This window comes from Mobula birostris, chromosome 24 (genome assembly GCF_030028105.1).
Source record: "Mobula birostris isolate sMobBir1 chromosome 24, sMobBir1.hap1, whole genome shotgun sequence".
Classification (NCBI taxonomy): domain Eukaryota; kingdom Metazoa; phylum Chordata; class Chondrichthyes; order Myliobatiformes; family Myliobatidae; genus Mobula; species Mobula birostris.
The window spans coordinates 8,937,403-8,960,379 of NC_092393.1; the positions used below are offsets into that span (position 1 = coordinate 8,937,403).

A 22,977-nucleotide genomic window follows, 5' to 3' on the forward strand; every position below is an offset into this window, starting at 1 on the left:
AAAGCAAGGGATTCTTTAGGGAAAAATGATAACAATATGATAAAAATTCACAGTGAGTTGTGATGCAGACTTGAAGCTGGCATTAGAGCTGTGCTTAGCTTCGCAGTCATATGTATAACGTAAGTAGAGCGGGGAGCTATCAGAATCAGACTCGGGTTTATTATCACTGGCATGTGTTGTGAAATTCGTTAACTTAGCAGCAGCAGTTCAATGCAATACATAATATAGAAGAAGAAGAAAATAAATAAATTACAGAGTATGTATATTGAATAGATTAAAAATTGTGCAAAAAGAAATAATACATATTTAAAAAAGTGAGGTAGTGTTCACAGGTTCAATGCCCATTTAGGAATCGGATGGCATAGGGGAAGACGCTGTTCCTGAATTGCTGAGTGTGTGCCTTCAGGCTTCTGTATCTCCTACCTGATGGTAACAGTGAGAAAAAGGCATGCCCTGGGTGCTGGAGGTCCTTAATAATGGATGTTGCCTTTCTGAGACACTGCTCCTTGAAGATGTCCTGGGTACTGTGTAGGCTAGTAACCAAGATGGAGCTGACTAGATTTACGATCCTCTGCAGCTTCTTTCCGTCCTGTTCAGTAGCACCCCCCCCCCCCCATACCAGATAGTGATGCGGCCTGTCAAAATGCTCTCCATGGTACATCTAGCAAAGTTCTTGAGTGATTTGTTGACATACCAAATCTCTTCAAACTCCTTATGAAGTATAGTCACTGTCTTGCCTTCTTTATAGCTGTATCGATATGTTGGGTCCAGGTTAGATCCTCAGAGATCGTGACACCCAGGAACTTGAAACTGCTCACTCTCTCCACTTCTGATCCCTCTATGAGGATTGGTATGTGTTCCTTCGTCTTACCCTTCCTGAAGTCCACAATAAGCTCTTTTGTCTTACTGATGTTGAGTGCCAGGTTGTTGCTGTGGCACCACTCCGCTAGTTAGCATATCTCCCTCCTGTACGCCATCTCGTCTCCATCTGAGATTCTACCAACAATGGTTGTATCATCAGCAAATTTATAGATGGTATTTGAGCTATGCCTAGCCACACAATCGTGGGTATATAGAGTGTAGGACAGTGGCTAAACACCACTCCCCCTCCAAGGTGCACCAGTGTTGATCATCAGCAAGGAGGAGATATTATCACCAATCCGCACAGATTGTGGTCTTCCGGTTAGGAAGACGAGGATCCAACTGCAGAAGGGGGTACAGAGGCCCAGGCTCTGTAACTTCACAATCAGGATTGTGGGAATGATGGTGTTGAATGCTGAGCTACAGTTGATGAACTATTGGCTATGCACACAGACTTGTGGTGCACCCATGCTGAGGGGAATTGTAGAGGAGATGTTGTTGCTAAACCAAACTGACTGGGATCTGCAGGTGGAGAAATTTAGGATCCAGTTGTACGAGGAGGTATTGAGGCCAAGGTCTTGGAGCTTATTGATTAGTTTTGAGGGGATGATGGTATTGAATGCCGAAAGGGAAATCATGTTTATGAAAGGAAATGATGTTTTATAAGTGTATTAAAAGCTTTCTTAGGAAGACTGCAGCAGAGTCACTAAGAAGGAAATGTGGATGAGGTAAAGTTAAATCTCCAAAAAGACATTTACTAGGATACCATATAAAACATTGTTTTGGAAGGTAAGGATTCATGAGGTTGGTAGTAAATGCATAACCATGGAAATTGACATTACTGGCTGTAATTAGCCCCAAGAATTAGTACGCAGACATCAGATATTTACAAGCTATATTTATAACTTTGGATGAAGGCAGTGATCGTAATTACCCAATTTTGCTAATGATGCAGGTTAAATAGTAATAATAGTTGTGAGGGGGATGAAGAGAGGATGCTGTTACGTACCCCGTAACTGGGTTGCCAAACCAGCAGAAATGGACCACTTAGCTGGAGTCTGGTTTAACAGAAACTAATAAAGTTTTATTAAAGAAATAAGTAACACAGTACTCTAATCGTAAGGATATAACTGCAACAGGTTAGCAATGATAAAACACATGTACACAGAACTAGGGTAATAGGAATCAGCCAAGCTCTATCGCAGTCTAGGGGTAAAATGATCAGTCTCAAGTGACGCAGAGTTCAGTTCAGCTTAGTGCAGTTCACAGTCATCGCTGTTGTGCCGTTGGAGAGAGAGAGAATCCAAATTTTGATTCAAACAGACCTTTGATGTTCTTCACAGTTAGCTTTCGGGCGAACCCTTTTATGTCTTCTGTGGTCACCGACTGTGACCCCTCCGTTCCGGATACGACCATTCTTCCGCAGTGAACCCGGCACCCAGGCAAGGGCGGACACACACACCAGGTTCCCGCCGATCGTCCCTTTTCACCCTATGGTTGGTTCCCTCGAACCAGACCTCCTACTCCCACCAACTTGTGGGGGCACACCGCTCTTCCAGGGTCTCGTTATCTCGTGATCTCGTGGTGTGTGTCGTGCCTTAGCGAACCTGTTCTTTTTATCCCCCTGCTGGGGTATCACCTGTCCATCAAACTTCAAACAGTTCAGGTTCAAAGCAACCAGTCTGTCAATATTCTGAAATGTGTTTCTTTCTCGTTAATCTCTCTCTTCTCTCTTATTAGCATTTTGAATGTTTATCCATTGTCTCACTATCTCTCTCTCATTAGCATCAATCTTCTGATAACTTGGTTTTTCATCACACCCCTATCCTTCAAAGGATTTTTACCGGGGTAAAAATTATGGGCATGAATACATTATTAGATACACACTAATATACTAATATATAGGGTCATCAGCTATTCGGCTAATACAGAGAACTTTAAGTTGTCAACACCTTGACAGACAGTCAGCAATCACATTTTCCGGTCCTTTTATATGTGTTATTTTAATATCCTCTAAGACCAGGCTCCAACTTAGCAACCTTTTGTTTTTATCCTTCATAGTGGCCAAAAACACTAATGGGTTGTGATCAGTGTAAATTCTCAGTGGTTTCTGTCCCGGACAAATATGACAAGGGTCGTCCCACACAAACTTAGCATTCTTTGGCAAGAGCTTAGTAAGAAGGAGGGTAATATCTGCAAAGTTTTTGCAAAACTTCCGATAGTACCCCACCATCCCCAAGAACCTTCTCGGGACTCTCTTGTCTGTCGGGGTGGGGACTTCAGAGACAGCCCGCGCCTTAGCCTGCATCGGAGCCAGCTGCCCCTGTCCTACCACAAATCCCATATAAGTGACCTCTGCGTGGCCGAATTCACTTTTTGCGAGGTTCACTGTCAGGCTGGCTTCAAACAGCTGTTTAAACAGTTCCTCTACTGCCACAATGTGCTCCTCCCATGTGTCACTCCAGACCACTACATCGCCAATATACGCTTCTGCGTTCTTTAGCCCTTTTGTCACTGAATTAATCATACTATAGGGGTGTTGTTTAATAGGCTGGTCTGAGGTGACAACAACATCATGCACCGTCCCTATGCATCGCCTTGGGACATTCGGACATACGTGTGCGTGCCGTTTAATTAACTTTGGCGGCAGCTGGCTTTGTTCGGGGGTTAAGGGCCTTATCAGCAAAGCTGGCCAAAACAATAGACTTCTCCCATCTGGTCGGCCCCATACTTATCTTTTCAAAATGGGCTTTCCCCTTAACAGGTGGCACACTAGCCTCATTAATTTTCGTGATAACACCGACTAGGTTTGTTCGCCTATCGTGGCAATCTGTTAGCATATCAAAAGCCTGTAACTGTGTTAGCTCACGTCTACAATAGTCAATAACATCCTTCCTCCTGTGTGGCCAGTAAAACTCTTTCATGATTCCGCCAACTGTTTTCCTCTCCCCAAAATGTCCACCGAGGGGTATCTTGTGGGCCAGGTTAAGAATCTCATTCCCATAAATTTTTGGCACCACCCCCCATTCCTCATCTGCGGGTACGGTACTTGGTCTCCATTTCTTCCTTAGTACTCCCTCCTCCACACAATAGTCCACTGGCTCCCTTTTTAATTCTGCTTCGGAGAGAGCTGTCTCCGTCAAAACCATCAGCTCCTCGTCTTGCTCCTGTGCCTGTATAAAGTCCTTCCTTGCTAATGCTAAGTCTACCTCAACTCCCTCACTTCCTCCTGTTTCACTACGCTCCTCCTTTTCACTTTCTAACCCCCCCCCCCCCCGGTACAAGGCTGATAAAAACATCTCTGCTAAGTTTATATTCGCTTCGGTAGCCTTTCTGGACACACGCCGAGTCACTGCGCAAACGGGATAAACCTGTGAGTCCATGGGCGGGGCCTCAATCCTGGCAGGCTGGCTTGTCAAATTTACTGCTGGGTACACCTCTCCGCCAGCGAGGTCATGACCGAGTAAGACCTCCACGTCTTTCATCGGTAGTTCGGGCCTCACCCCGATTGTGACCGGTCCAGAGACCAAGTCGCTTTTTAGGTGTATCTGGTGCAAAGGTACTGCTTCAGTCCCTTTTCCAATGCCTTTTATGACCCTGACCTCCCCAGTCTGGGTCTCTGAACTAAAGTCTAAAACACTCCTTAAGATCAGTGACTGACAAGCTCCCGTGTCTCTCCAGATCCGTACTGGAACTGGGTTTAACCCCTCCTTCACCGACACCGATCCGGCCGAGATAAACTTCTCGCGCCCTTCCTGAACTTTATCAGACCTCTTCTCCCCTAGCGGTTTGTTTGCCAGCTCAATACAGCCAGTCGGAGTCATTTTTCCTTTCCCCGTCTCCTTCTTTGGGGTAAAGCACCTGGACGCAAAGTGACCGGCTTTCCCACAATTATAGCATACGACCCCAGGAGACTTCCTACCAAACTGTTTCCTGTCTTCCTTATCCTTTTCACTAGTGCCTGGCTTACTTTCTGGCTTCTCCAGCGAACTCTGTCCGCCCTGTCGACTACCCTTGTGGTAGCTTTTACTCGGGGTAAACTTCGCTTTGTGTGTCAACGCGTACTCATCCGCTAACTTAGCAGTTGCGGCTAAGGTTTCTGCCTCTCCCTCATCTAGGTAGGGCCTCATACCTTCAGGGACACAACCTTTAAGCTGCTCAATCAGTATTGGCTGTAGCTGTCTGTCATAATCCCCATTGACCCCTTTCAAGGCGCACCAACGCTCACAATAGATCTGCATCTCACGGGCAAACTCTAAGTACGTGCTTCTTCGCCTTCTGGAACCTCTGCCGGTATGCCTCCAGGACCAACTCGTAAATCCTGAGTATCACCTCCTTCACCACATCATACCTCTGGGCATCTTCTGCGGACAATGCCGAGTAAGCTTGTTGAGCTTTTCCTTTTAGTACGCTCTGAAGCAAAACAACCCACTTATCCCTCGGCCATTCCTGACTTGCAGCAACTTTTTCAAAATGTAGAAAGTACCGATCAACATCGGCCTCCTCAAATGGGGGAACGAGCCTAACCTCCTGGGTCGCCCTGAACCCTCCACCTTGGTTCGGCATGGGCTCCTGCACTAGCGTCATCCTTAGCTTCTCTTCCAGCTCAAATTCCCTTTCCCTCTGTTTCTCTCTCTCTTGTCGTTCTAACTGCTTCTCTTCTTGTTCTAGCTGCCTGTCCCTCTCTTCTCATTCCAGCTGTTTTACCCGGAACTTGTGCTCGAGTCTCAATTTTTCAGTCTGCAGCTGTACTGCTTCTCCACCAGGTTTGCCCATAGATACCACCTCCAGCTCTCCTTGGGGAAACACACCTTTAGATACATAATGCTCTATGATAGCTCTGTGCATCTCCGCTCTCCCCATTGTCGACTTCCCCTTAAAAAGATTCAACCGTTTGACAACAGTTGCCAACTCTGATTTCCTGGCATCCCCTAATGCCTCCAAGGTTGGTGCCTTTAGAAATTCCTCAATCTCCATTTCTGCTGTTTCCCCTTTCTTTCTTTCAGGAATTTTAACCCGATCAATTTACCCCGTCCCAAATTTGGCGTTCAGAATTGCGGACGAGATCCCCACTTATGTACCCCGTAACTGGTTTGCCAAACCAGCAGAAATGGACCACCTAGTTGAAGTCTGGTTTAACAGAAACTAATAAAGTTTTATTAAAGAAATAAGTAACACAGTACTCTAATCGTAAGGATATAACTGCAACAGGTTAGCAATGATAAAACACATGTACACAGAACTAGGGTAATAGGAATCAGCCAAGCTCTATCGCAGTCTAGGGGTAAAATGATCAGTCTCAAGTGACGCAGAGTTCAGTTCAGCTTAGTGCAGTTCACAGTCATCGCTGTTGTGCCGTTGGAGAGAGAGAGAATCCAAATTTTGATTCAAACAGACCTTTGATGTTCTTCACAGTTAGCTTTCGGGCGAACCCTTTTATGTCTTCTGTGGTCACCGACTGTGACCCCTCCGTTCCGGATACGACCATTCTTCTGCAGTGAACCCGGCACCCAGGCAAGGGCGGACACACACACCAGGTTCCTGCCGATCATCCCTTTTCACCCTGTCAGTCTATGGTTGGTTCCCTCGAACCAGACCTCCTACTCCCACCAACTTGTGGGGGCACACCGCTCTTCCAGGGTCTCGTTATCTCGTGATCTCGTGGTGTGTGTCGTGCCTTAGCGAACCTGTTCTTTTTATCCCCCTGCTGGGGTATCACCTGTCCACCAAACTTCAAACAGTTCAGGTTCAAAGCAACCAGTCTGTCAATATTCTGAAATGTGTTTCTTTCTCATTAATCTCTCTCTTCTTTCTTATTAGCATTTTGAATGTTTATCCATTGTCTCACTTATCTCTCTCTTATTAGCATCAATCTTCTGATAACTTGGTTTTTCGTCACAATGCAAATAACACACTGGATTTCCAGATGAGACACTAGGTTGCAGCAAGACTTTAAAGCCTTTAGGAGTGTGGAGTTTGTGGTTGGCAGCAAAAGAAAAGGTACCAGGAACAACGTTGAAGAGAATTGCACAGAAGAATCAAGTTGACCGATAAAGGATGGAATTCTATTCTGATATTTGGTGCTCCAAGACACTGCTGCAGGGGCATCTCTGGTGTTCCATAGCTATGATGATAAGAAGCTAATTGGCCAACCTTTCATCTGAAAGAATTGCAATAGATAGTGTTACGTACCCCGTAACTGGGTTGCCAAACCAGCAAAAATGGACCACTCAGTTGGAGTCTGGATTAGTGGAACTAAGAAAGTTTTATTAAAGAAATAAGCAACACAGTACTCTAATAGTAAGGATATAAATGCAACAGGTTAGCAATGAATAAACACACATGTACACAGAACTAGGATAATAGGATCAATCAAGCTCTATCGTAGTCTAGGGGTTCATCACCAGTTTCAAGTGACGCAAAGTTCAGTTCAGTTCACAGTAATCACTGTTGTGCCGTTGGGGGCAGGGGGGAGAGAGAGAGAACGAATGAATATTCAAATCGGATTCCAAACAGACCTTCGATATTCCTCGCAGTCAGCTTTCGAGCGAGCCCTTTGTAATGTCTTCTGAGGTCACCGACTGTGACCCCTCCATTCCAGATACGATTGTTCTTCTGCGGTGAACCCAGCACCCAGGCAAAGGCGGACTCACACACCAGGTTCCCGCCGATCTGTACCTTTCCACCCTGTGCGTCTATGGCTGGGCCCGCGACCAGACCTCCAAAATACTCCCACCAACTAGTGGGGGGGCACACTGCTTTCAGGGTCTCGTTACCTCGTGGAGTCGTGTGTCTGTTGCCTTAGCGAACCTGTCCCTTTTTATCCCCCTGCTGGGGTATCGCCTGTCCATCACACTTCAGACAGTTCAGGGTTCAAAAGGAGCCAGTCTTGACAATGTTCAGACCGGTGTCTCCTTCCGTTAAACTCTCTCGTCTCTTCATTAACATTTCCAAATGCTGCTCCATTGTCCTACTTATCTCTCTCTCCTGAAGACAGGTGGCAGATCAACTGTTGTTCCCATTGGTGCTAGCACAGGACAGTTAACATCTTAGTCTATGTGTACTTTTGTAACCCTCTTTCGTCACAATAGAAAGGACACAGCATCATTTTAAATTAACATTCATCATCATCAATGCATGCAAGCCAACAACCTTATGAGCAGTTGGCACTAAGTGAGCCGTGAGCTCCATTATACTCAGTTAAGTGTAAATCCTAGTCATCATACACAAAATGTGGGAGGAACTCAGCAGGTCAGATAGCATCTATGGAAATGAATAAGCAATAACCCTTCCTCAGAATACATTTGGCTTGGAATTGTATCAGGAATGCTGCAACATTCTGGGCAGTAAGCTCACAATTTCACTTAGACCCTATTCTCATATGATGGAGGCAACATTTTGACATAAAGAGAAGTAAAAATGAGGGCAATGCTCTTGGGAGAGTGTGTCCATTGACACTTCATTTATCATACTATTATTGAAAAGCAGAAGAAAAGAACTTCATAAAATCTCAGCATTCCACTGCCATTCTGCATACACTGATTCACTCTGTTGCACACACAAAGGAGCAGGTGGTTGCAGGTGTTTGCTTGCTGAACCCCAATTGTCTTGAAATTATAACATGAAGCAGCAATTAAAAAGGAAACAATGTGCTACATAGAGATTTAGAACCAACCCTGGAATAATATGTTTTCATCTATAGCCTGTATCGCTGGCATACTATTAAAATGTTTATGAAGGAGAAGATTTTATTGTTTACATTTGGAATAAATTAACTTCTGTAAAGCTGAAAGTTGAGAGGAAAGCTCCTCTGATAGGCTTGATGATTCTCCTTTGTAATTTTTTAAGGAGGCAAGACATTTTTTAAAATTACTCTCTATATTGGACCATAAGGGAATCATCTTAATACTTAGCAATGCTTAGGGGCCAAAGTTTTTTAGTCTCTTCCCTTATAAATTAGAATCAAAATCAGGTTTAATGTCACTGACATATGTTGTGAAATCTATTGTTCTGCAGCAGCAGTACATTGCAATACATTATAATAAAACTATAAATTACAATAAGAAAAATACTTTTAAAAATTAACTTAAATAAGTAGTGCAAAAAGAGAGCTGAAAAGGAAGGTTGAGGTAGTGTACATGATTTCATTGTCTATTCTGAAATCTGATGACAGAGGGGAAGAAGTCGTTCCTAAAGTGTTGAGTGTGTGTTTTCAGGCTCCTTGATGGTAGCAATGAGAAGAGGGGATGACCTGGGTGATTGGCATTCTTAATGATGGATGCTATCATTTTGAGGCATTGCCTTTTGGAGATGCCCTCAATGCTAGGAGGGTGGTGGCCAAGCTGGAACTGGCTGAGTTCACAATTTTCTGCAGCTTTTTTCCAATCCTGTGTGCTGGCCCCTCCATACCAGATAGTGAAACAACCAGTTAATGCTCCCCTGTAGAAATCTGCAAGAATCATACCTTGTCGTCTTAAACTCTTGATGAAATAGAACCGCTATTGTGCCTTCTTTGTAATTGCATCAATATGGTGGACCAAGGATAGATCTTCACAGATGCTGACACCCAGGAACTTGAAACTGCTGATCCCCTGATGACGACTGATATGTGTTCTTTCAACTTCCTCTTACTGATGTTGAGTGCAAGGTTGTTGTTCCCTTCCCTTTAACTAAAAGTGTGAATTGTTTTACTGAGGTAATCAATCTGTTGTGCATATCAACATTACTGCAGTCTGATCCTATTCGTACCAAATCACCAATTTTGTTTGATGGTGATCAGGTTTCTTGGTTGTATTTTCTTTTCTGCACCCAGTGCTCTGCAACCTTTGAAGTGAACCTCTGCTGCACTATAGTGATCAGCAAAATCACTATCACAGATTAAATTTGTCTGTCTTCAGCTTTTCAATCTAAATTAATTTCTCTTCATTACATCAGGAGTGAGGTCCTCATGGACATCATATGCATTTCCAGTTTCTGCTGTACACAAAGAGATCATGTATGTAATCAAGAAGGAAATTACTGGAATTTAATGGTGGTTTATATAGGAGCATAGATAATCAGAGTGAATTAATCGCAATGGGAATCTAATAAAGGGCATCACATTATTTATATGTAGAATGACAAATATGCAGATCATACTATGCATGACAAATAATGGAAAGGTTTGATTAATTTATTGTATAATATTTAGGAGTGAATTCAATGGTGGAATATAATTGAATAATCTGGTTTAAAATGTATCATGATAGATTTGACTATAATCTGTAATTTAAGAAGTATTATAAATCAAAAAATTTGGTAATTTTTCAAGTGTTGATTTAGTATATCCTTGACTTGTGCTTTAATTCTTTGTCCTTCCTGTCCTTTAGATCACTCAATAGTATCATTGCGCAGATGGAAATCTTCTCTGGGAAGCTGAATGATCTTTCCTATAAAGTGGAAAGCACGCATCAGAGCACGTCCCATGAGATGGAGATTAATGCACGGTTACGAGATGAGCAGCAGCGAGGTACGTGTACAATGGGGAGTAATTATTTATTAATAAGCAAGATTGAATTCTCAAAACTTTACAACTGTGTGGATACTTCTGGCACCTTTTCTTTACAGCAGTGGTCCCCAACCACCGGGCTGTGGACCGGCACCGGGCTGCAAAGGTGTGCGAGGAAACGATATGATTTGGCGATATGAAACAATATGAGTCAGCTGCACCTTTCCTCATTCCCTGTCACGCACTGTTGAACTTGAACACCTCCCCCGCCCCCCCAGGCTTCGGCCGATCTGCAAGAATATTGTCAATATTAAACCGGTCCGCGGTGCAAAAAAGGTTGGGGACCCCTGTTTTACAGCTATCAATGAGTCGTTATTGATGTAATATAGGCTTTATTGCACTCAATTTGTGGACTAGAGTTAAATATTGGCCAGGTATTTGTTGTTCACTTTCAAACAGCTCTGAGATATTCTATATCCATTTAACATGGAAATGACTGAACTAAAAGTGACTGAACCAGGGGAAAAAGGAAGGGAAGTACTGACAAGAAATGTACTTGAAGCTATGGGATAAGTATCTAGGTACAGTGCTGATGTTTACTCCCTCCCCCCATACAGAAAACTTCTGTTTCAACTAAGTCTAGGTTCATGGAAATTTTGATCATTAGATTATGAAGACACGTAGTCTTTTATTGTCATTTAGTAATGCATGCATTAAGAAATGATACAATATTTCCTCCGGTGTGATATCACAAAACACAGGACAGACCAAGACTGAAAAACCTTGACAAAACCACATAATTATAACATATAGTTACAGCAGTGCAATAATACCATAACTTGATGAAGTCGTCCATGAGCACAGTATAGTTCAAAGTCACTCAAATGTCCCACATATCACGCAGACGGGAGGAGGAAGAAAAACTCTCCCTGCCATGCCGACCACAATCCGACTCTGAGTCATCCGAAAACTTCGAGCTCTGATCAGCTCTCCGACACCGAGTACTGAGCGCTATCTCTGTCCGAACGATTCGACCTCCTTCCCGGTTGCCAAAAGCAGGCAAGACTGGGGATTTTGAGGCCTACCCTCCGAAAGATTCCCGACTACGCAGTAACGACAGCAGCGAACGAGTGTTTCAGAAATTTCTCCAGATGTTCCTCTGTGCTTTCACGTCCATTCTCCATCAAATCAGAATTGTCTGCGGCCCCTATTTAACAGATACGATATCATTTTTCACCGGAGGGCTGCGCACACGCAGGCATGCCGTCGTCTTCTCCTCCCGCCTTTAGTAAATTAGTAAAAGCGATTGATATTTGTAACTGCTTATAGAATTCAATGCACAACTTTAATTACATTGAGGAACATTATTCCAAGAGTGCTCACAAGGCAGAGAAATGTCCCACTTGTATGCTGTGACTACATCAACTGTTCTGTTAATGTGCAATAAATTTCAAAAACAACTTAAATTGAAAGGAGCTTCGATCAACAGTCATCAACCAACTTCACTTCAGTATTTCATGTGCCCTCACTGTTTATAAATATTTCTAACCAATTTTTGGTTCAATCCTCCATGGATTGTTGAAGTTTTACTGCAAATGGAGATCTTTTCATTAAAATCAATTTCTTTTCCATTATCAATGTGGTGTTCTCAAGAACGCCAAGATAACATGTTGAAAGATCTTTACTTTCTAAATACATCCCAGATGTTAAGGTCATTACAATATGAAAACTCTTTCAGCCTACTCATCAGAAAATGCATTCAATTTTTTTTCTATGACTGGTTATGAAAATGAGAAAATCTGCGGATGCTGGAAATCCAAGCAGCACACACAAAATGCTGGAGGATCTCAGTAGGCCAGGCAGCATCTATGGAAAAGAGTGCAGTCGACTTGGGAAATAGGGTGCTATAACTATAGTTTCCGGTCCTACAGAGCTGAATTCAAAATAACATTCTGCATAATGATTAAGACTTCTTTCATTTAGAGCAACGGTCCTAGAGACAAATCAGTCCTGTGTCAGTGAGGATTATGTTACCTGGGAATCTTTTGGTATTTTTTGTTATCTTCTTCAGCTCAGCAGGATAGACTGTTGCACCAGCAGAGAGACCTGGAGGAAGAGAGGGCACGCCTACAAGATGTTATAATTAAGATGGAGATCAGGCTGAATGAACAAACACGACTTCTTGAAAAGGTGTGTTAGATAGTTGTTATAATCTGTGATATGTTACGATGCCTGAAATGTTAATAAGTATTCTTGATGGTGTTTCTGATTGGAATTGGATTAGATATTTTTCAGACATTCCACTTCATTCCAAATTTTACCCACTTCTTGTTTCTTCATTAAAGGATTGTTATTATTATCTTCACACTGCCATTAAATCATAGGATTGACTGGAGAGTCAGAGACAAGTTTGCTTCAGGTCAATTTGCTATGTGCACAGTATTCAGATACAATTGTATCTTTAAAGAAAGCAGGAAAAGTAAACTTTGGAGAAAATCTGAAAACTTGATTTACTGATGAAAACTGATGAAAAGAATTGTCGAGTTTAAAATCAAGAATTGAATAAAGGAATGAATGAAAAAGGCAAGAATAACTGAGATGGCTCAATGTCAGGAATGTAGTAATTTGGGAACTTGTGGAGTTGTATCCAGTTGCCAGATGTGCAGGAGACTGGCAGTATGGAGATGCGGTTGAGGCATTAATGAAGAAATAATTTACATTGTAATAATTCTAAGTTTTACAATACAGCAGAGTTGTGCCTGATAACAACCCCACAAACACTCATTTGTCAACTATCAGTTGGTTGTCTTAGACTGCAGATATGCTCAGTAATTCCTGTACTATATACTTGATTATACTTTAATTAAACTTCATCTATAATTTGATCTGTTAAAACGTTCATGTACATTCATTGTCTGACTCCTGTTTGTATTCTTCAGATGGCATCCAGAGTAACTGTTAACCTGAGAACCAGGAAGGTACATGTGTGGACATGTCACCTTACTGCGTTAACTTTCTGTGACATACTTTGGTTGTGGGAGAAAAAAATAATTTTTTTACACTGATCTTGAAGACGCATATTCGCTCAAGCTCCATACTGTTGATGCCAGTTTTTTTGGCCTGGACCAGGACATTGTGTTTTGTTTTGCCAGTAAGGTGGACTGGGAATTCAGCAGGGTCAATGAGTATTTTTAAAGTGGAGGTTAATAGGTTCTTGATTAGTCAGTGTAGCAAAGGTTATGTGGAGAAGGCAGGGGAATGGAGTTGTGAGGGGATAATAAATCAGCCATGATGGAATGGCGGAGCAGACTCAATGGGCCGTGCCCTAATGCTGCTTCTATGTCTTATGGTCTTATTTGTCAACTGCTGTACTGTGGTCATAAATGTAAAGGGAAAAAAGCTAAGATCTGACCTGTTGTAAGGAACAAAATATTTGACATGCAAAATAATGGATTGGATGTGGGGTTTAATGAGTAGTTCAAGCTAATATCACCTGTTTTACAATTTCATCCAATGCCAAAATTATCATGTCTCACATTTTTTATTCTTTGAATCAAATTCTTGTACATCATGGGTACGTTTTAAATATTTTTAAGAGTATTTAAGGTGAATAGCATGGTACTCAAAGTGACTACTCATTGTAAACATGTCACACAGCTGCTTGGAATAGGGTAAGTACCTCCCGTACCTAATAAAATGGTTACTGAGTGTATGTTCATGGTCTTCTGCTACTGTAGCCCATCCCCTTCAAGGTTCAATGTGTTGTACGTTCAGAGATATCCTTATGCACACCACTATCACTTTTCTGTCAGCTTGAACCAATCTGGCCATTTTCTTCTGACTTCTCTCATTAACAAAGTGTATTCACCTACAGAACGGCCACTCACTGGATGTTTTGTTTTTTTATTGTGTGTAAACTCTAGAAACTGTTGTGCATGAAAATCCTTGTACATCAGCAGTTTTTGAGAAACTCAAACTACCCTATCTGACACCAACAATCTCTCCATGGTCAAAGTTACTTAAATCACATTTATTCCTCATTCGGATGTTTGGTCTGAACAACAACTGAACCTCTTGACCATGTCTGCATGCTATTATGCATTGAATTGCTGCCACATGATTGGCTGATTAGAAATTTGCAAGCGTACCTAATAAAGTGGCCACTGAGTGTACACATCTCTATTTTGCATTTCTCTGCAGGAGCGGTGGAGAGCATCAGCAGGGCAAAGCAAAGTGGAATCACTGCAGCGATCCCTGGAGGAAGAACGTAAACTCATGAATCAACACTTCAGTATTGAGAGGGAGGAGCTGGAGAGGGCAAAGGTAGAGACACAAGCTGCTTAGAGCAGAAAACATCTTTAGTTTTATGTAACACACACAAAAAGCTGGAGGAACTCAACAGGCCAGGCAGATTCTATGGAAAAGAGTAAACAGTTAACATTTTGGACCAAGACACATCATCAGGTCTGGAAAGAAAGATGAAAAGTTAAAGTAAGAAGATGTGGGGAGGGGAGGAAGAGGTACAAAGTGGTAGGTGGTGGGTGAAACTGGGAGATGGGAGAGGGGTGAAGTAGAAAGCTTGGAAGTTGATGGTGAAAGAGATAAAGGGCTGGAGGAGGAGGAATTTGAAAGGAGAGCATAGAAGACCATGGATGAAAGGGAGCGAGGAGGAGAACCAGAGGGAGGTGATGGGCAGGTAAGGAGTTGAGGTGAGAGAAGGGAACAGGAATGGGGAGTGGTGAAGGGAGGTAATTACTGGATGTTTGAGAAATTGATGTTCATGTCATCAGGTTGGAGACTACTGAGACAGAATATTGGTGTTGCTCCTCCAACTTGAGTGTGGCCTCATCGTGGCAATAGAGGAGGCCACAGATTGAAATGTTAGACTGGGAATTGGAGGTAGAATTGAACTGGGTGGCCACCAGGAGATCCGGCCTTTTCTGGCAGATGGAGCGTAAGTGCTTGGTGAAGTAGTCTCTCAATTTACGTCACCTCTCACCGATTTACAGGAGGCAATACCAGAAGCACCGGGTACAGTAGATGACCCCAAGAGACTTTCAGGTGAAGGGTGGCCTCACTTGGAAGGACTGTTTGGGACCCTGAATGGTAGTGACGTCATTGCTGCTACTGTTTAGGTTTATGTGACTGATTTCTTGGTAAAGTGACTTTACCAGTGGAATACATCTCACCTTCTGCAGATGGTTCCCACTGCCTCTTGGATTCTCAGTTGCACTGTTTGATCTGTTCTGAAGCTAGCCCACTTCATTTGACGGTATTGGCACAAAGCATGGAGGATGTTGTCAGTGCAAAGACAGGACGTGGTCTCCCTGAAGCAGTTTACGTATCACTCCCAAAGAAAGTGCCACGGATAGACATACCTGCAACAGGGCAGATTTGTGAGAATGAGGTCTGATGGTTTTTTTCTTATATTGTCTCTTTCATGAATGAAACAAAATGCTAACAGAATTTTTTAATGTGAAGTCACAGAGCTGCAACTCTACAGGAGTGTATTTTATATTCTTGCTGCTCAGTGCTATTTCAATTTAGTATTCAACCTGGCGAAATTCTGGTCAAGATGGTGCCTGCGTACAATGCCTCTTCGGAAGACATCTTCTGGATAGATCATGAAACTATATATTTCACTTTTATGTCTGTCATGTTTGTTTTTCATCTTGAATCTGATTCTGGAACTGTTAGAGCCTATGATTTGCAGTTTGGAGATCATTTGGGCGTTTCTGTGCTCTGCAGTCTCAGAGGATTCCGGGAGTTCAAACCTCGTGGCGAGAAGGCGGTGGGACGCTGCGGGGCACAAGCTGATGTTCGACTCCATTTTGCTGATTAAAGCTTCCATTATTTGCCAATTGAAGTGACACAGGAGATTGAAACGTCAAGGTAAATGCAGAAGGTGAGCTGCCGGCAGCCTACCTTTTGATCGCCAGTGCATTCACCCTGCTGCCGGAGAGGGAGACTGCCTTTCGATCACTCTGCTGCCGGAGAGGGGAGACTGCCTTTCGATCACCCTGCTGCCGGAGAGGGGAGAATGCCTTTCGATCACCCTGCTGCCGGAGAGGGGAAACTGCCTTTTGATCACCCTGCTGCCGGAGAGGGGAAACTGCCTTTTGATCACTCTGCTGCCGGAGAGGGGAAACTGCCTTTTGATCACCCTGCTGCCGGAGAGGGGAAACTGCCTTTCGATCACTCTGCTGCCGGAGAGGGGAAACTGCCTTTCGATCACCCTGCTGCCGGAGAGGGGAAACTGCCTTTCGATCACCCTGCTGCCGGAGAGGGGAAACTGCCTTTCGATCACTCTGCTGCCGGAGAGGGGAGAATGCCTTTCGATCACCCTGCTGCCGGAGAGGGGAGAATGCCTTTCGATCACCCTGCTGCCGGAGAGGGGAGACTGCCTTTCGATCACCCTGCTGCCGGAGAGGGGACACTGCCTTTCGATCACTCTGCTGCCGGAGAGGGGAGAATGCCTTTTGATCACTCTGCTGCCGGAGAGGGGAAACTGCCTTTCGATCACCCTGCTGCCGGAGAGGGGAGAATGCCTTTTGATCACTCTGCTGCCGGAGAGGGGAAACTGCCTTTTGATCACCCTGCTGCCGGAGAGGGGAGACTGCCTTTCGATCACTCTGCTGCCGGAGAGGGGAAACTGCCTTTTGATCACTCTGCTGCCGGAGAGGGGAGACTGCCTTTTGATCACCCTGCTGCCGGAGAGGGGAAACTGCCTTTTGATCACTCTGCTGCCGGAGAGGGGAAACTGCCTTTTGATCACTCTGCTGCCGGAGAGGGAGAATGCCTTTTGATCACCCTGCTGCCGGAGAGGGGAAACTGCCTTTTGATCACTCTGCTGCCGGAGAGGGAGAATGCCTTTTGATCACCCTGCTGCCGGAGAGGGGAAACTGCCTTTTGATCACCCTGCTGCCGGAGAGGGGAAACTACCCAGTGAATTTATCTGGATTTGCTTCATTTTGGATATGGATATTGACTTGAATTGTAGACTTTTTATCAGTCTTATAGTTTTTTATATTCTGTGTTTTTTGCCTGATCTTTCTTGTTTTTTTGCATGCGGGCGAGGGGGATTTGGTTGCTGTGCCTATACTGGTTTTGTTCTCTTTTTTGTACGGGGAGGAGGGATTTGTGGGTGGCTGATCGTGCTGCCGTTCTTTTCTTTCTTGGTTTTGTGACTATCAGGAAAAGAAGAATTTCATGGTGTATATTTTGATAATAAATGAACCTTTGAATTATCATTTCGGATTCATCCTATCAGCAGGAGCTTTGATCTAATGCTTTCATGGCATTTAGTGTCAGTGGTGAAGACCTAGAGGGGCATTCTGATTCTGCAGTAAATTCCTGTGCTGCCATCTGTAGCTCTACCGGACCTGTATCTGTGATGGAAGAAGTATATGATTCCTTGCCTCATCAGTGAGACATTTCTTCTAATTTAGGCATAAAATCTTGATGTAGTATGGCAACAGCTCTGTTGATGACTGCAAGAAACTGCAGAGAATTGTGGACACAGCTCAGCACATCACAGAAACCAGTCTCCCATCAATGAACTTGGTCTGCACTTCTCGCTGTATCTGCAAGGCAGTCAGCACAAATCAAAAACTTCACCCACCCCAAACATTTTCTCTTTTTCCCTCTCCTCGCCTGGAAGTACATACCACCAGGCTTAAGGACAGCTTCTATGCCACTGTTATAGGACTATGGAATGGTCTCTAAGACGATAAGATGGACTCTTGATCTCACAATCTAGCTTGGTTGTAGTCTATCGCCTCTTTCTGTTTACCTGCACTGCAGTTTCTCTGCAGCTTTTCTGCTTTATTCTGCATCTGCTTTTGTTTTACCTTGTACTGCCTTAATGCACTATGTAATGAATAGATCTGTAAGAACAGCATGCAAGAGAAGCTTTTCACTGTACCTCAGTAACAATTATAAACCAATCCAGTCTAGATGAAGAGAAGAGTTAGTTTGTAGGGTTGACTGGGCTGGATTGGATCTGCCTTTGTTGCATCTGAACCTGGGTTCCTAGTTGATACTGGTTGATTTGACCAGAATTTTTAAATTGTGTTGTGTTGTACTGGATTAACACAACTGAATGACTGGCCAGGATATTTCACAAGGCAGTTAGATGCCAGTCCCACTGCTGTTCATCTTATAGTCACAGAAAAGCCAAACCAGGTAAAGGTTGCAGATTTTCTTCCCTGACAGACATCTCGTGAACAAACTGGGATTGTACAACAATCTGGTAGTTTCATGATTGTTATCACTGATACTATTTTTTATTCTTAACTAATTGAATTTAAATTTGGATTTGAATTAATATTTCTGGATCATTGTTTTAGGCTGCCAAATTATTCTCACAGTAAATTAGCTGCAATGCTATTGTTTGCATAAGACACCTTACTAACTGCTCTACAGAGTGTTTCCAGCTTTCACTCCTCTTCTCACCTTTCCCATCCGGGAGAAGATACTCCCTGAAAGCACATACCAGCAGGCTCAAGGACCGCTTCCATCTTACTGTTATTAGACTCTTGAATGGACCTCTTGTATAATAAGGTGGATTCTTGGCCTCAACCTATCTCTGAATGTGAACAAAACGAAAGAGATGGTTGTTGACTTCAGGAGAGCACGGAGCAACCACTCTCCGCTGTACATTGACGGCTCCTCCATTGAGATCGTTAAGAGCACCAAATTTCTTGGTGTTCACTTGGCGGACAATCTCACCTGCTCCCTCAACACCAGCTCCAAAGTCAAGGAAGCCCAGCAGCATCTCTACTTTCTGCGAAGGCTGAGAAAAGTCCATCTCCCACCCCCCATCCTCACCACATTCTACAGAGGTTGTATTGAGAGCATCCTGAGCAGCTGCATCACTGCCTGGTTCGGGAATTGCACCGTCTCGGATCACAAGACCCTGCAGCGGATAGTGAGGTCAGCTGAGAAGATCATCAGGGTCTCTCTTCCCGCTGTTACAGACATTTACACCACACGCTGCACCCGCAAAGCTAACAGTATTGTGAAGGACCCCACGCACCCCTCACACAAACTCTTCTCCCTCCTGCCATCTGCCAAAAGATGCTGAAGCATTCGGGCTCTCACGACCAGACTGTGCAACAGTTTTTTCCCCCAAGCCATCAGACTCCTCAACACTCAGAGTCTAGACTGACATCTACGTCACTTATTATTATATTGTAATTTGTCCTCTACTGTGCCTATTGTCTTGTTTATTAATTATTGTACTGCCCTGCACTGTTTTGTGCACTTTATGTAGTCCTGTGCGGGTCTGTAGTCTAGTGCAATTTTTATGTTTGTTTTACGTAGCCTCGTGCTGTCTCACATAGTCTAGTGTAGTTTTGTGTTGTTTCATGTAGCACCAGGGTCCTGGAGGAACATTGTTTCGTTTTTACCGTGTACTGTACCAGCAGCTTATGGTCGAAATGACAATAAACTTGACTTAACTTGAACAATCTACCTCGTTATGATCTTGCACTTTATCGTTTACCTGCACTCTGCTCTTTTGGTAGCTTTTACATTTTATTGTGTATTGTTATTGTTTTTCCTTATTCTGGCTTAATGTACAGTGTAACGATTTGATTGTATAAACTATGCAAGATAAGCTTTTCACTCACCTTTGTAATGTGACAGTAATAAACCAATACAAATACTCTGCATTTACTTCAGATTTTCAGTATCTGCACATTTTTTTAAAAATTCATTTGCCCTCAGGTCACCAAAACAGTAGGTGAAATGCTGGTCCGGTTTAAGATGGTTTCAGTGGAGAAACATGGAAGTGACTAGATGTTTCCGAGGGACTGTCTACAGCTCTGTTTGTGAGACAGCGGGTGGGAAAGGGGGCTCACTCCATGTTACAATGCATGCTTCAATCTGTCAGAGTGCCTTGCTGGAGGAGCAACAGTCGGTGATGCAGCGCTGTGCAGAGGAACGTCGAAGACTGGCTGGCGAATGGGCAGAGTTTCACACACAACAGAAACTGAACAGTGGCCGGATAGAACGAGATACCAATCGTTCCTTACAGCTCAGTGCACAGCAAGAAGGAGCAATCTTCAGCCTGGCAAAAGTAAGTGAGCAGCACCTTTCTCTGGTAAAGTGGTAAGCTCTCTGTTCAGTCCTAGGATGCAGGAATGTTTGTATGTAGGTATATGTTTCCATCAATGTGTGTATTAATACAGAAACTGGAGATTTGGACCTGGGTATGTATAAATACAGGAATTTAATGTACTTTATAGACAGTTTAGGCTTTGCTTTGTTTGGAAACAAATTTAGCCTATTCAGAATGATCAGCTTGGGTGAGGTCTGTGTGCAGACATTCAGCAGCTAGTATTCAAGGCATTTGATCCTCCTGTGAACTTTTGGCCATCCAAGATTTTAGCAAAGATGAATATCACCAGGTCATCCTACCTGAAGAATCGCTTAAGCTATCTAAGTCCTGTACTGAGGTATGAAAATACAACGACAGAGGTTCTGAACCAAGAGCTACAGTTTAGATCAGTGATCCAGAACATCAGTGCAAATCTCATCTGGAAATGCAAATTCAAGTAACTAAAGAAAGCTGATTCAGTAATTGTAACCATGAAACCACTGGATGGTTGAAAACTGTATCTGGTTCACTAATATTCTTTGTGGAAGGAAATTTTCTGGCTTTATACTTCCTACGCTCCATGGTTTGAGACTCACCAAGCTGATTGACTCATACCTATCTCCTCAGTTCAGGTCAATTAAGGATGAATGACAATTGTTGCCCTTATCAAAGGTGTCCACGTCCAGTGAGTAAACATTTCACCCAGGCCACTAGGTGGAGAGAGATTTTGGTATCTAAGGTAACCAAGAACTGCTGATGGCTTCAAGACTGAGCTGGCTTTGATTTATCCAGAACTTCATGTATTATCAGAGGAATTGATTTCTTGGATATCAGTTACTTCAGTGGTTAGCCTTACGTAGGCCTAAGCATTTGTTGTAGGATCATGACAAGCTTATTTGCTTCAAAATTAAGACCAGCTGCTTTCCTGCATCACCAAGATCAAATAGTTCCTTTAATTTGCTAGTACTGGAAAAAGCAAGTTAATTAGACAACTAAATGCTTAGTTCATATAATTTGGTAACATAGAAAGCATATTTTTTTGTTATTTTAAATATTTCTGGTGACTTATTTGCAGAATTGCCATTTGTCTTATACTGTTGAAAATTAGGTAATGAACTTGTGTGAACCTTATCTAGTTCTTGCTGTTAGCTTAGACTACACAGAATGGAGGATATAAGCCAGAGATTCTCATTAATGTATCAACTTATACACAAAAAAAATAATATTACAAAATATTGAATAGTAATGCCATAAAAATGAGTAAAGTCAGACTCTATGCCTCCAGTGGTTACAAGGGAAGGTGTCACCAAATTCCTACTCCTCCCTGTTTCATTATTCAATTCATTTCCACCTTGTCTATGATTACTGAAGATACAATACCTGTGCTTTTACCTCCTGCACCACCCAGCTCTGTCCAGATGAAACAGTTGTCTCCACTGCTCACTTTGCTGGGGACACCAAATACAGCTTGGGGGACCATTTTGCAAAATACCTTTTTTAAGTAATTCAGAGCTTCCAGTTTAATTTTGCTCTTCACTCCCATTTTGTTCTGTCTCTTTGATCTTCCATGCTTTTCCATTGAAACTCAATGTAGCTAAGAAATAGCACAATCTTTAGACTAGGTGTGCTGTATTCAGCTTTGAGTTTACTAATATGAAATAATGAACAGCTATTCTCTTGCATATCTCCTGTGTTGTTTCTTTATTTGTTCTATCACCGCTCACTTTGCTGTTATCATTGTCCCCTTTGACAGTTACTCTCTCCTTTGGTTCTATAACAGACCTTCATTATTGTTAATTCCTCACCACCACCCCCGTCCTCCCACCTTTCCAGCATTCTCTGCATCTTAAGATCACGTTAACCAATCACGGCTTTGATGATTGGTTTGTTGACCTGAAACATTATCTTTATTTCTTTCCTCACAAGATGTTGTCTGGTCTGGTAAATATTTCTCTATCACAATTGGCCAAATTTCTCATTTTAACATTTCATTGAAGCTGCTCCATCTCCTAAAGTTAACGAATGCAAAGAGGCATAGCAAGTAAAGACATTCAAATAGATATTTCTCATTGAATATTTTGATTGGTTTGACTATTTGTATATTTTTATATACAAAAATCTTACTGTTTTATTAGGATTTTGTCTTTTAGGTAGCAGCTTCACAGTTAAGTACTAGTTACTTTAAGAATGTTTCAAGGTTGTTTCAAAAGTCAGTATTTGTTGTTTAGACCATAAGACATAAGAATTAAGCCATTTGGCCCATCAACTCTGTTCTACCATTTGATCATGGCTGATTACTCTTCAACCATCAGTCTTCCAAAGCAGCATGGACAGCTTCACTCACTACAACACTGAACATAACCTATGGACTCACTTTCAAGGACTCTACAACTCATGTTCTCAGATTGATTTACCTATCTATCTAATTTATTTATATTGCTTGTTTCTTTTGTATTCGCACAATCTGTCAGTCTTTGTGTGCAGATTTTCATTGATTCTATTGAACTTTATTACTCCTCTCAATTCC

At 42.8% G+C, this 22,977-nt stretch overlaps 1 protein-coding gene across 1 annotated transcript in view; it reads left to right on the forward strand.

The window, feature by feature from the left end:
- Window positions 1-22,977, forward strand: part of LOC140187032 (fas-binding factor 1 homolog) — a 139,403-nt gene that overhangs the window by 81,194 nt on the left and 35,232 nt on the right. The window contains exons 23-26 of the mRNA XM_072241897.1: window positions 10,230-10,369; window positions 12,420-12,538; window positions 14,549-14,671; window positions 20,244-20,429. Of these exons, the coding sequence (XP_072097998.1) occupies window positions 10,230-10,369; window positions 12,420-12,538; window positions 14,549-14,671; window positions 20,244-20,429 (568 nt within the window). The remainder of the gene's footprint in view (window positions 1-10,229; window positions 10,370-12,419; window positions 12,539-14,548; window positions 14,672-20,243; window positions 20,430-22,977) is intronic.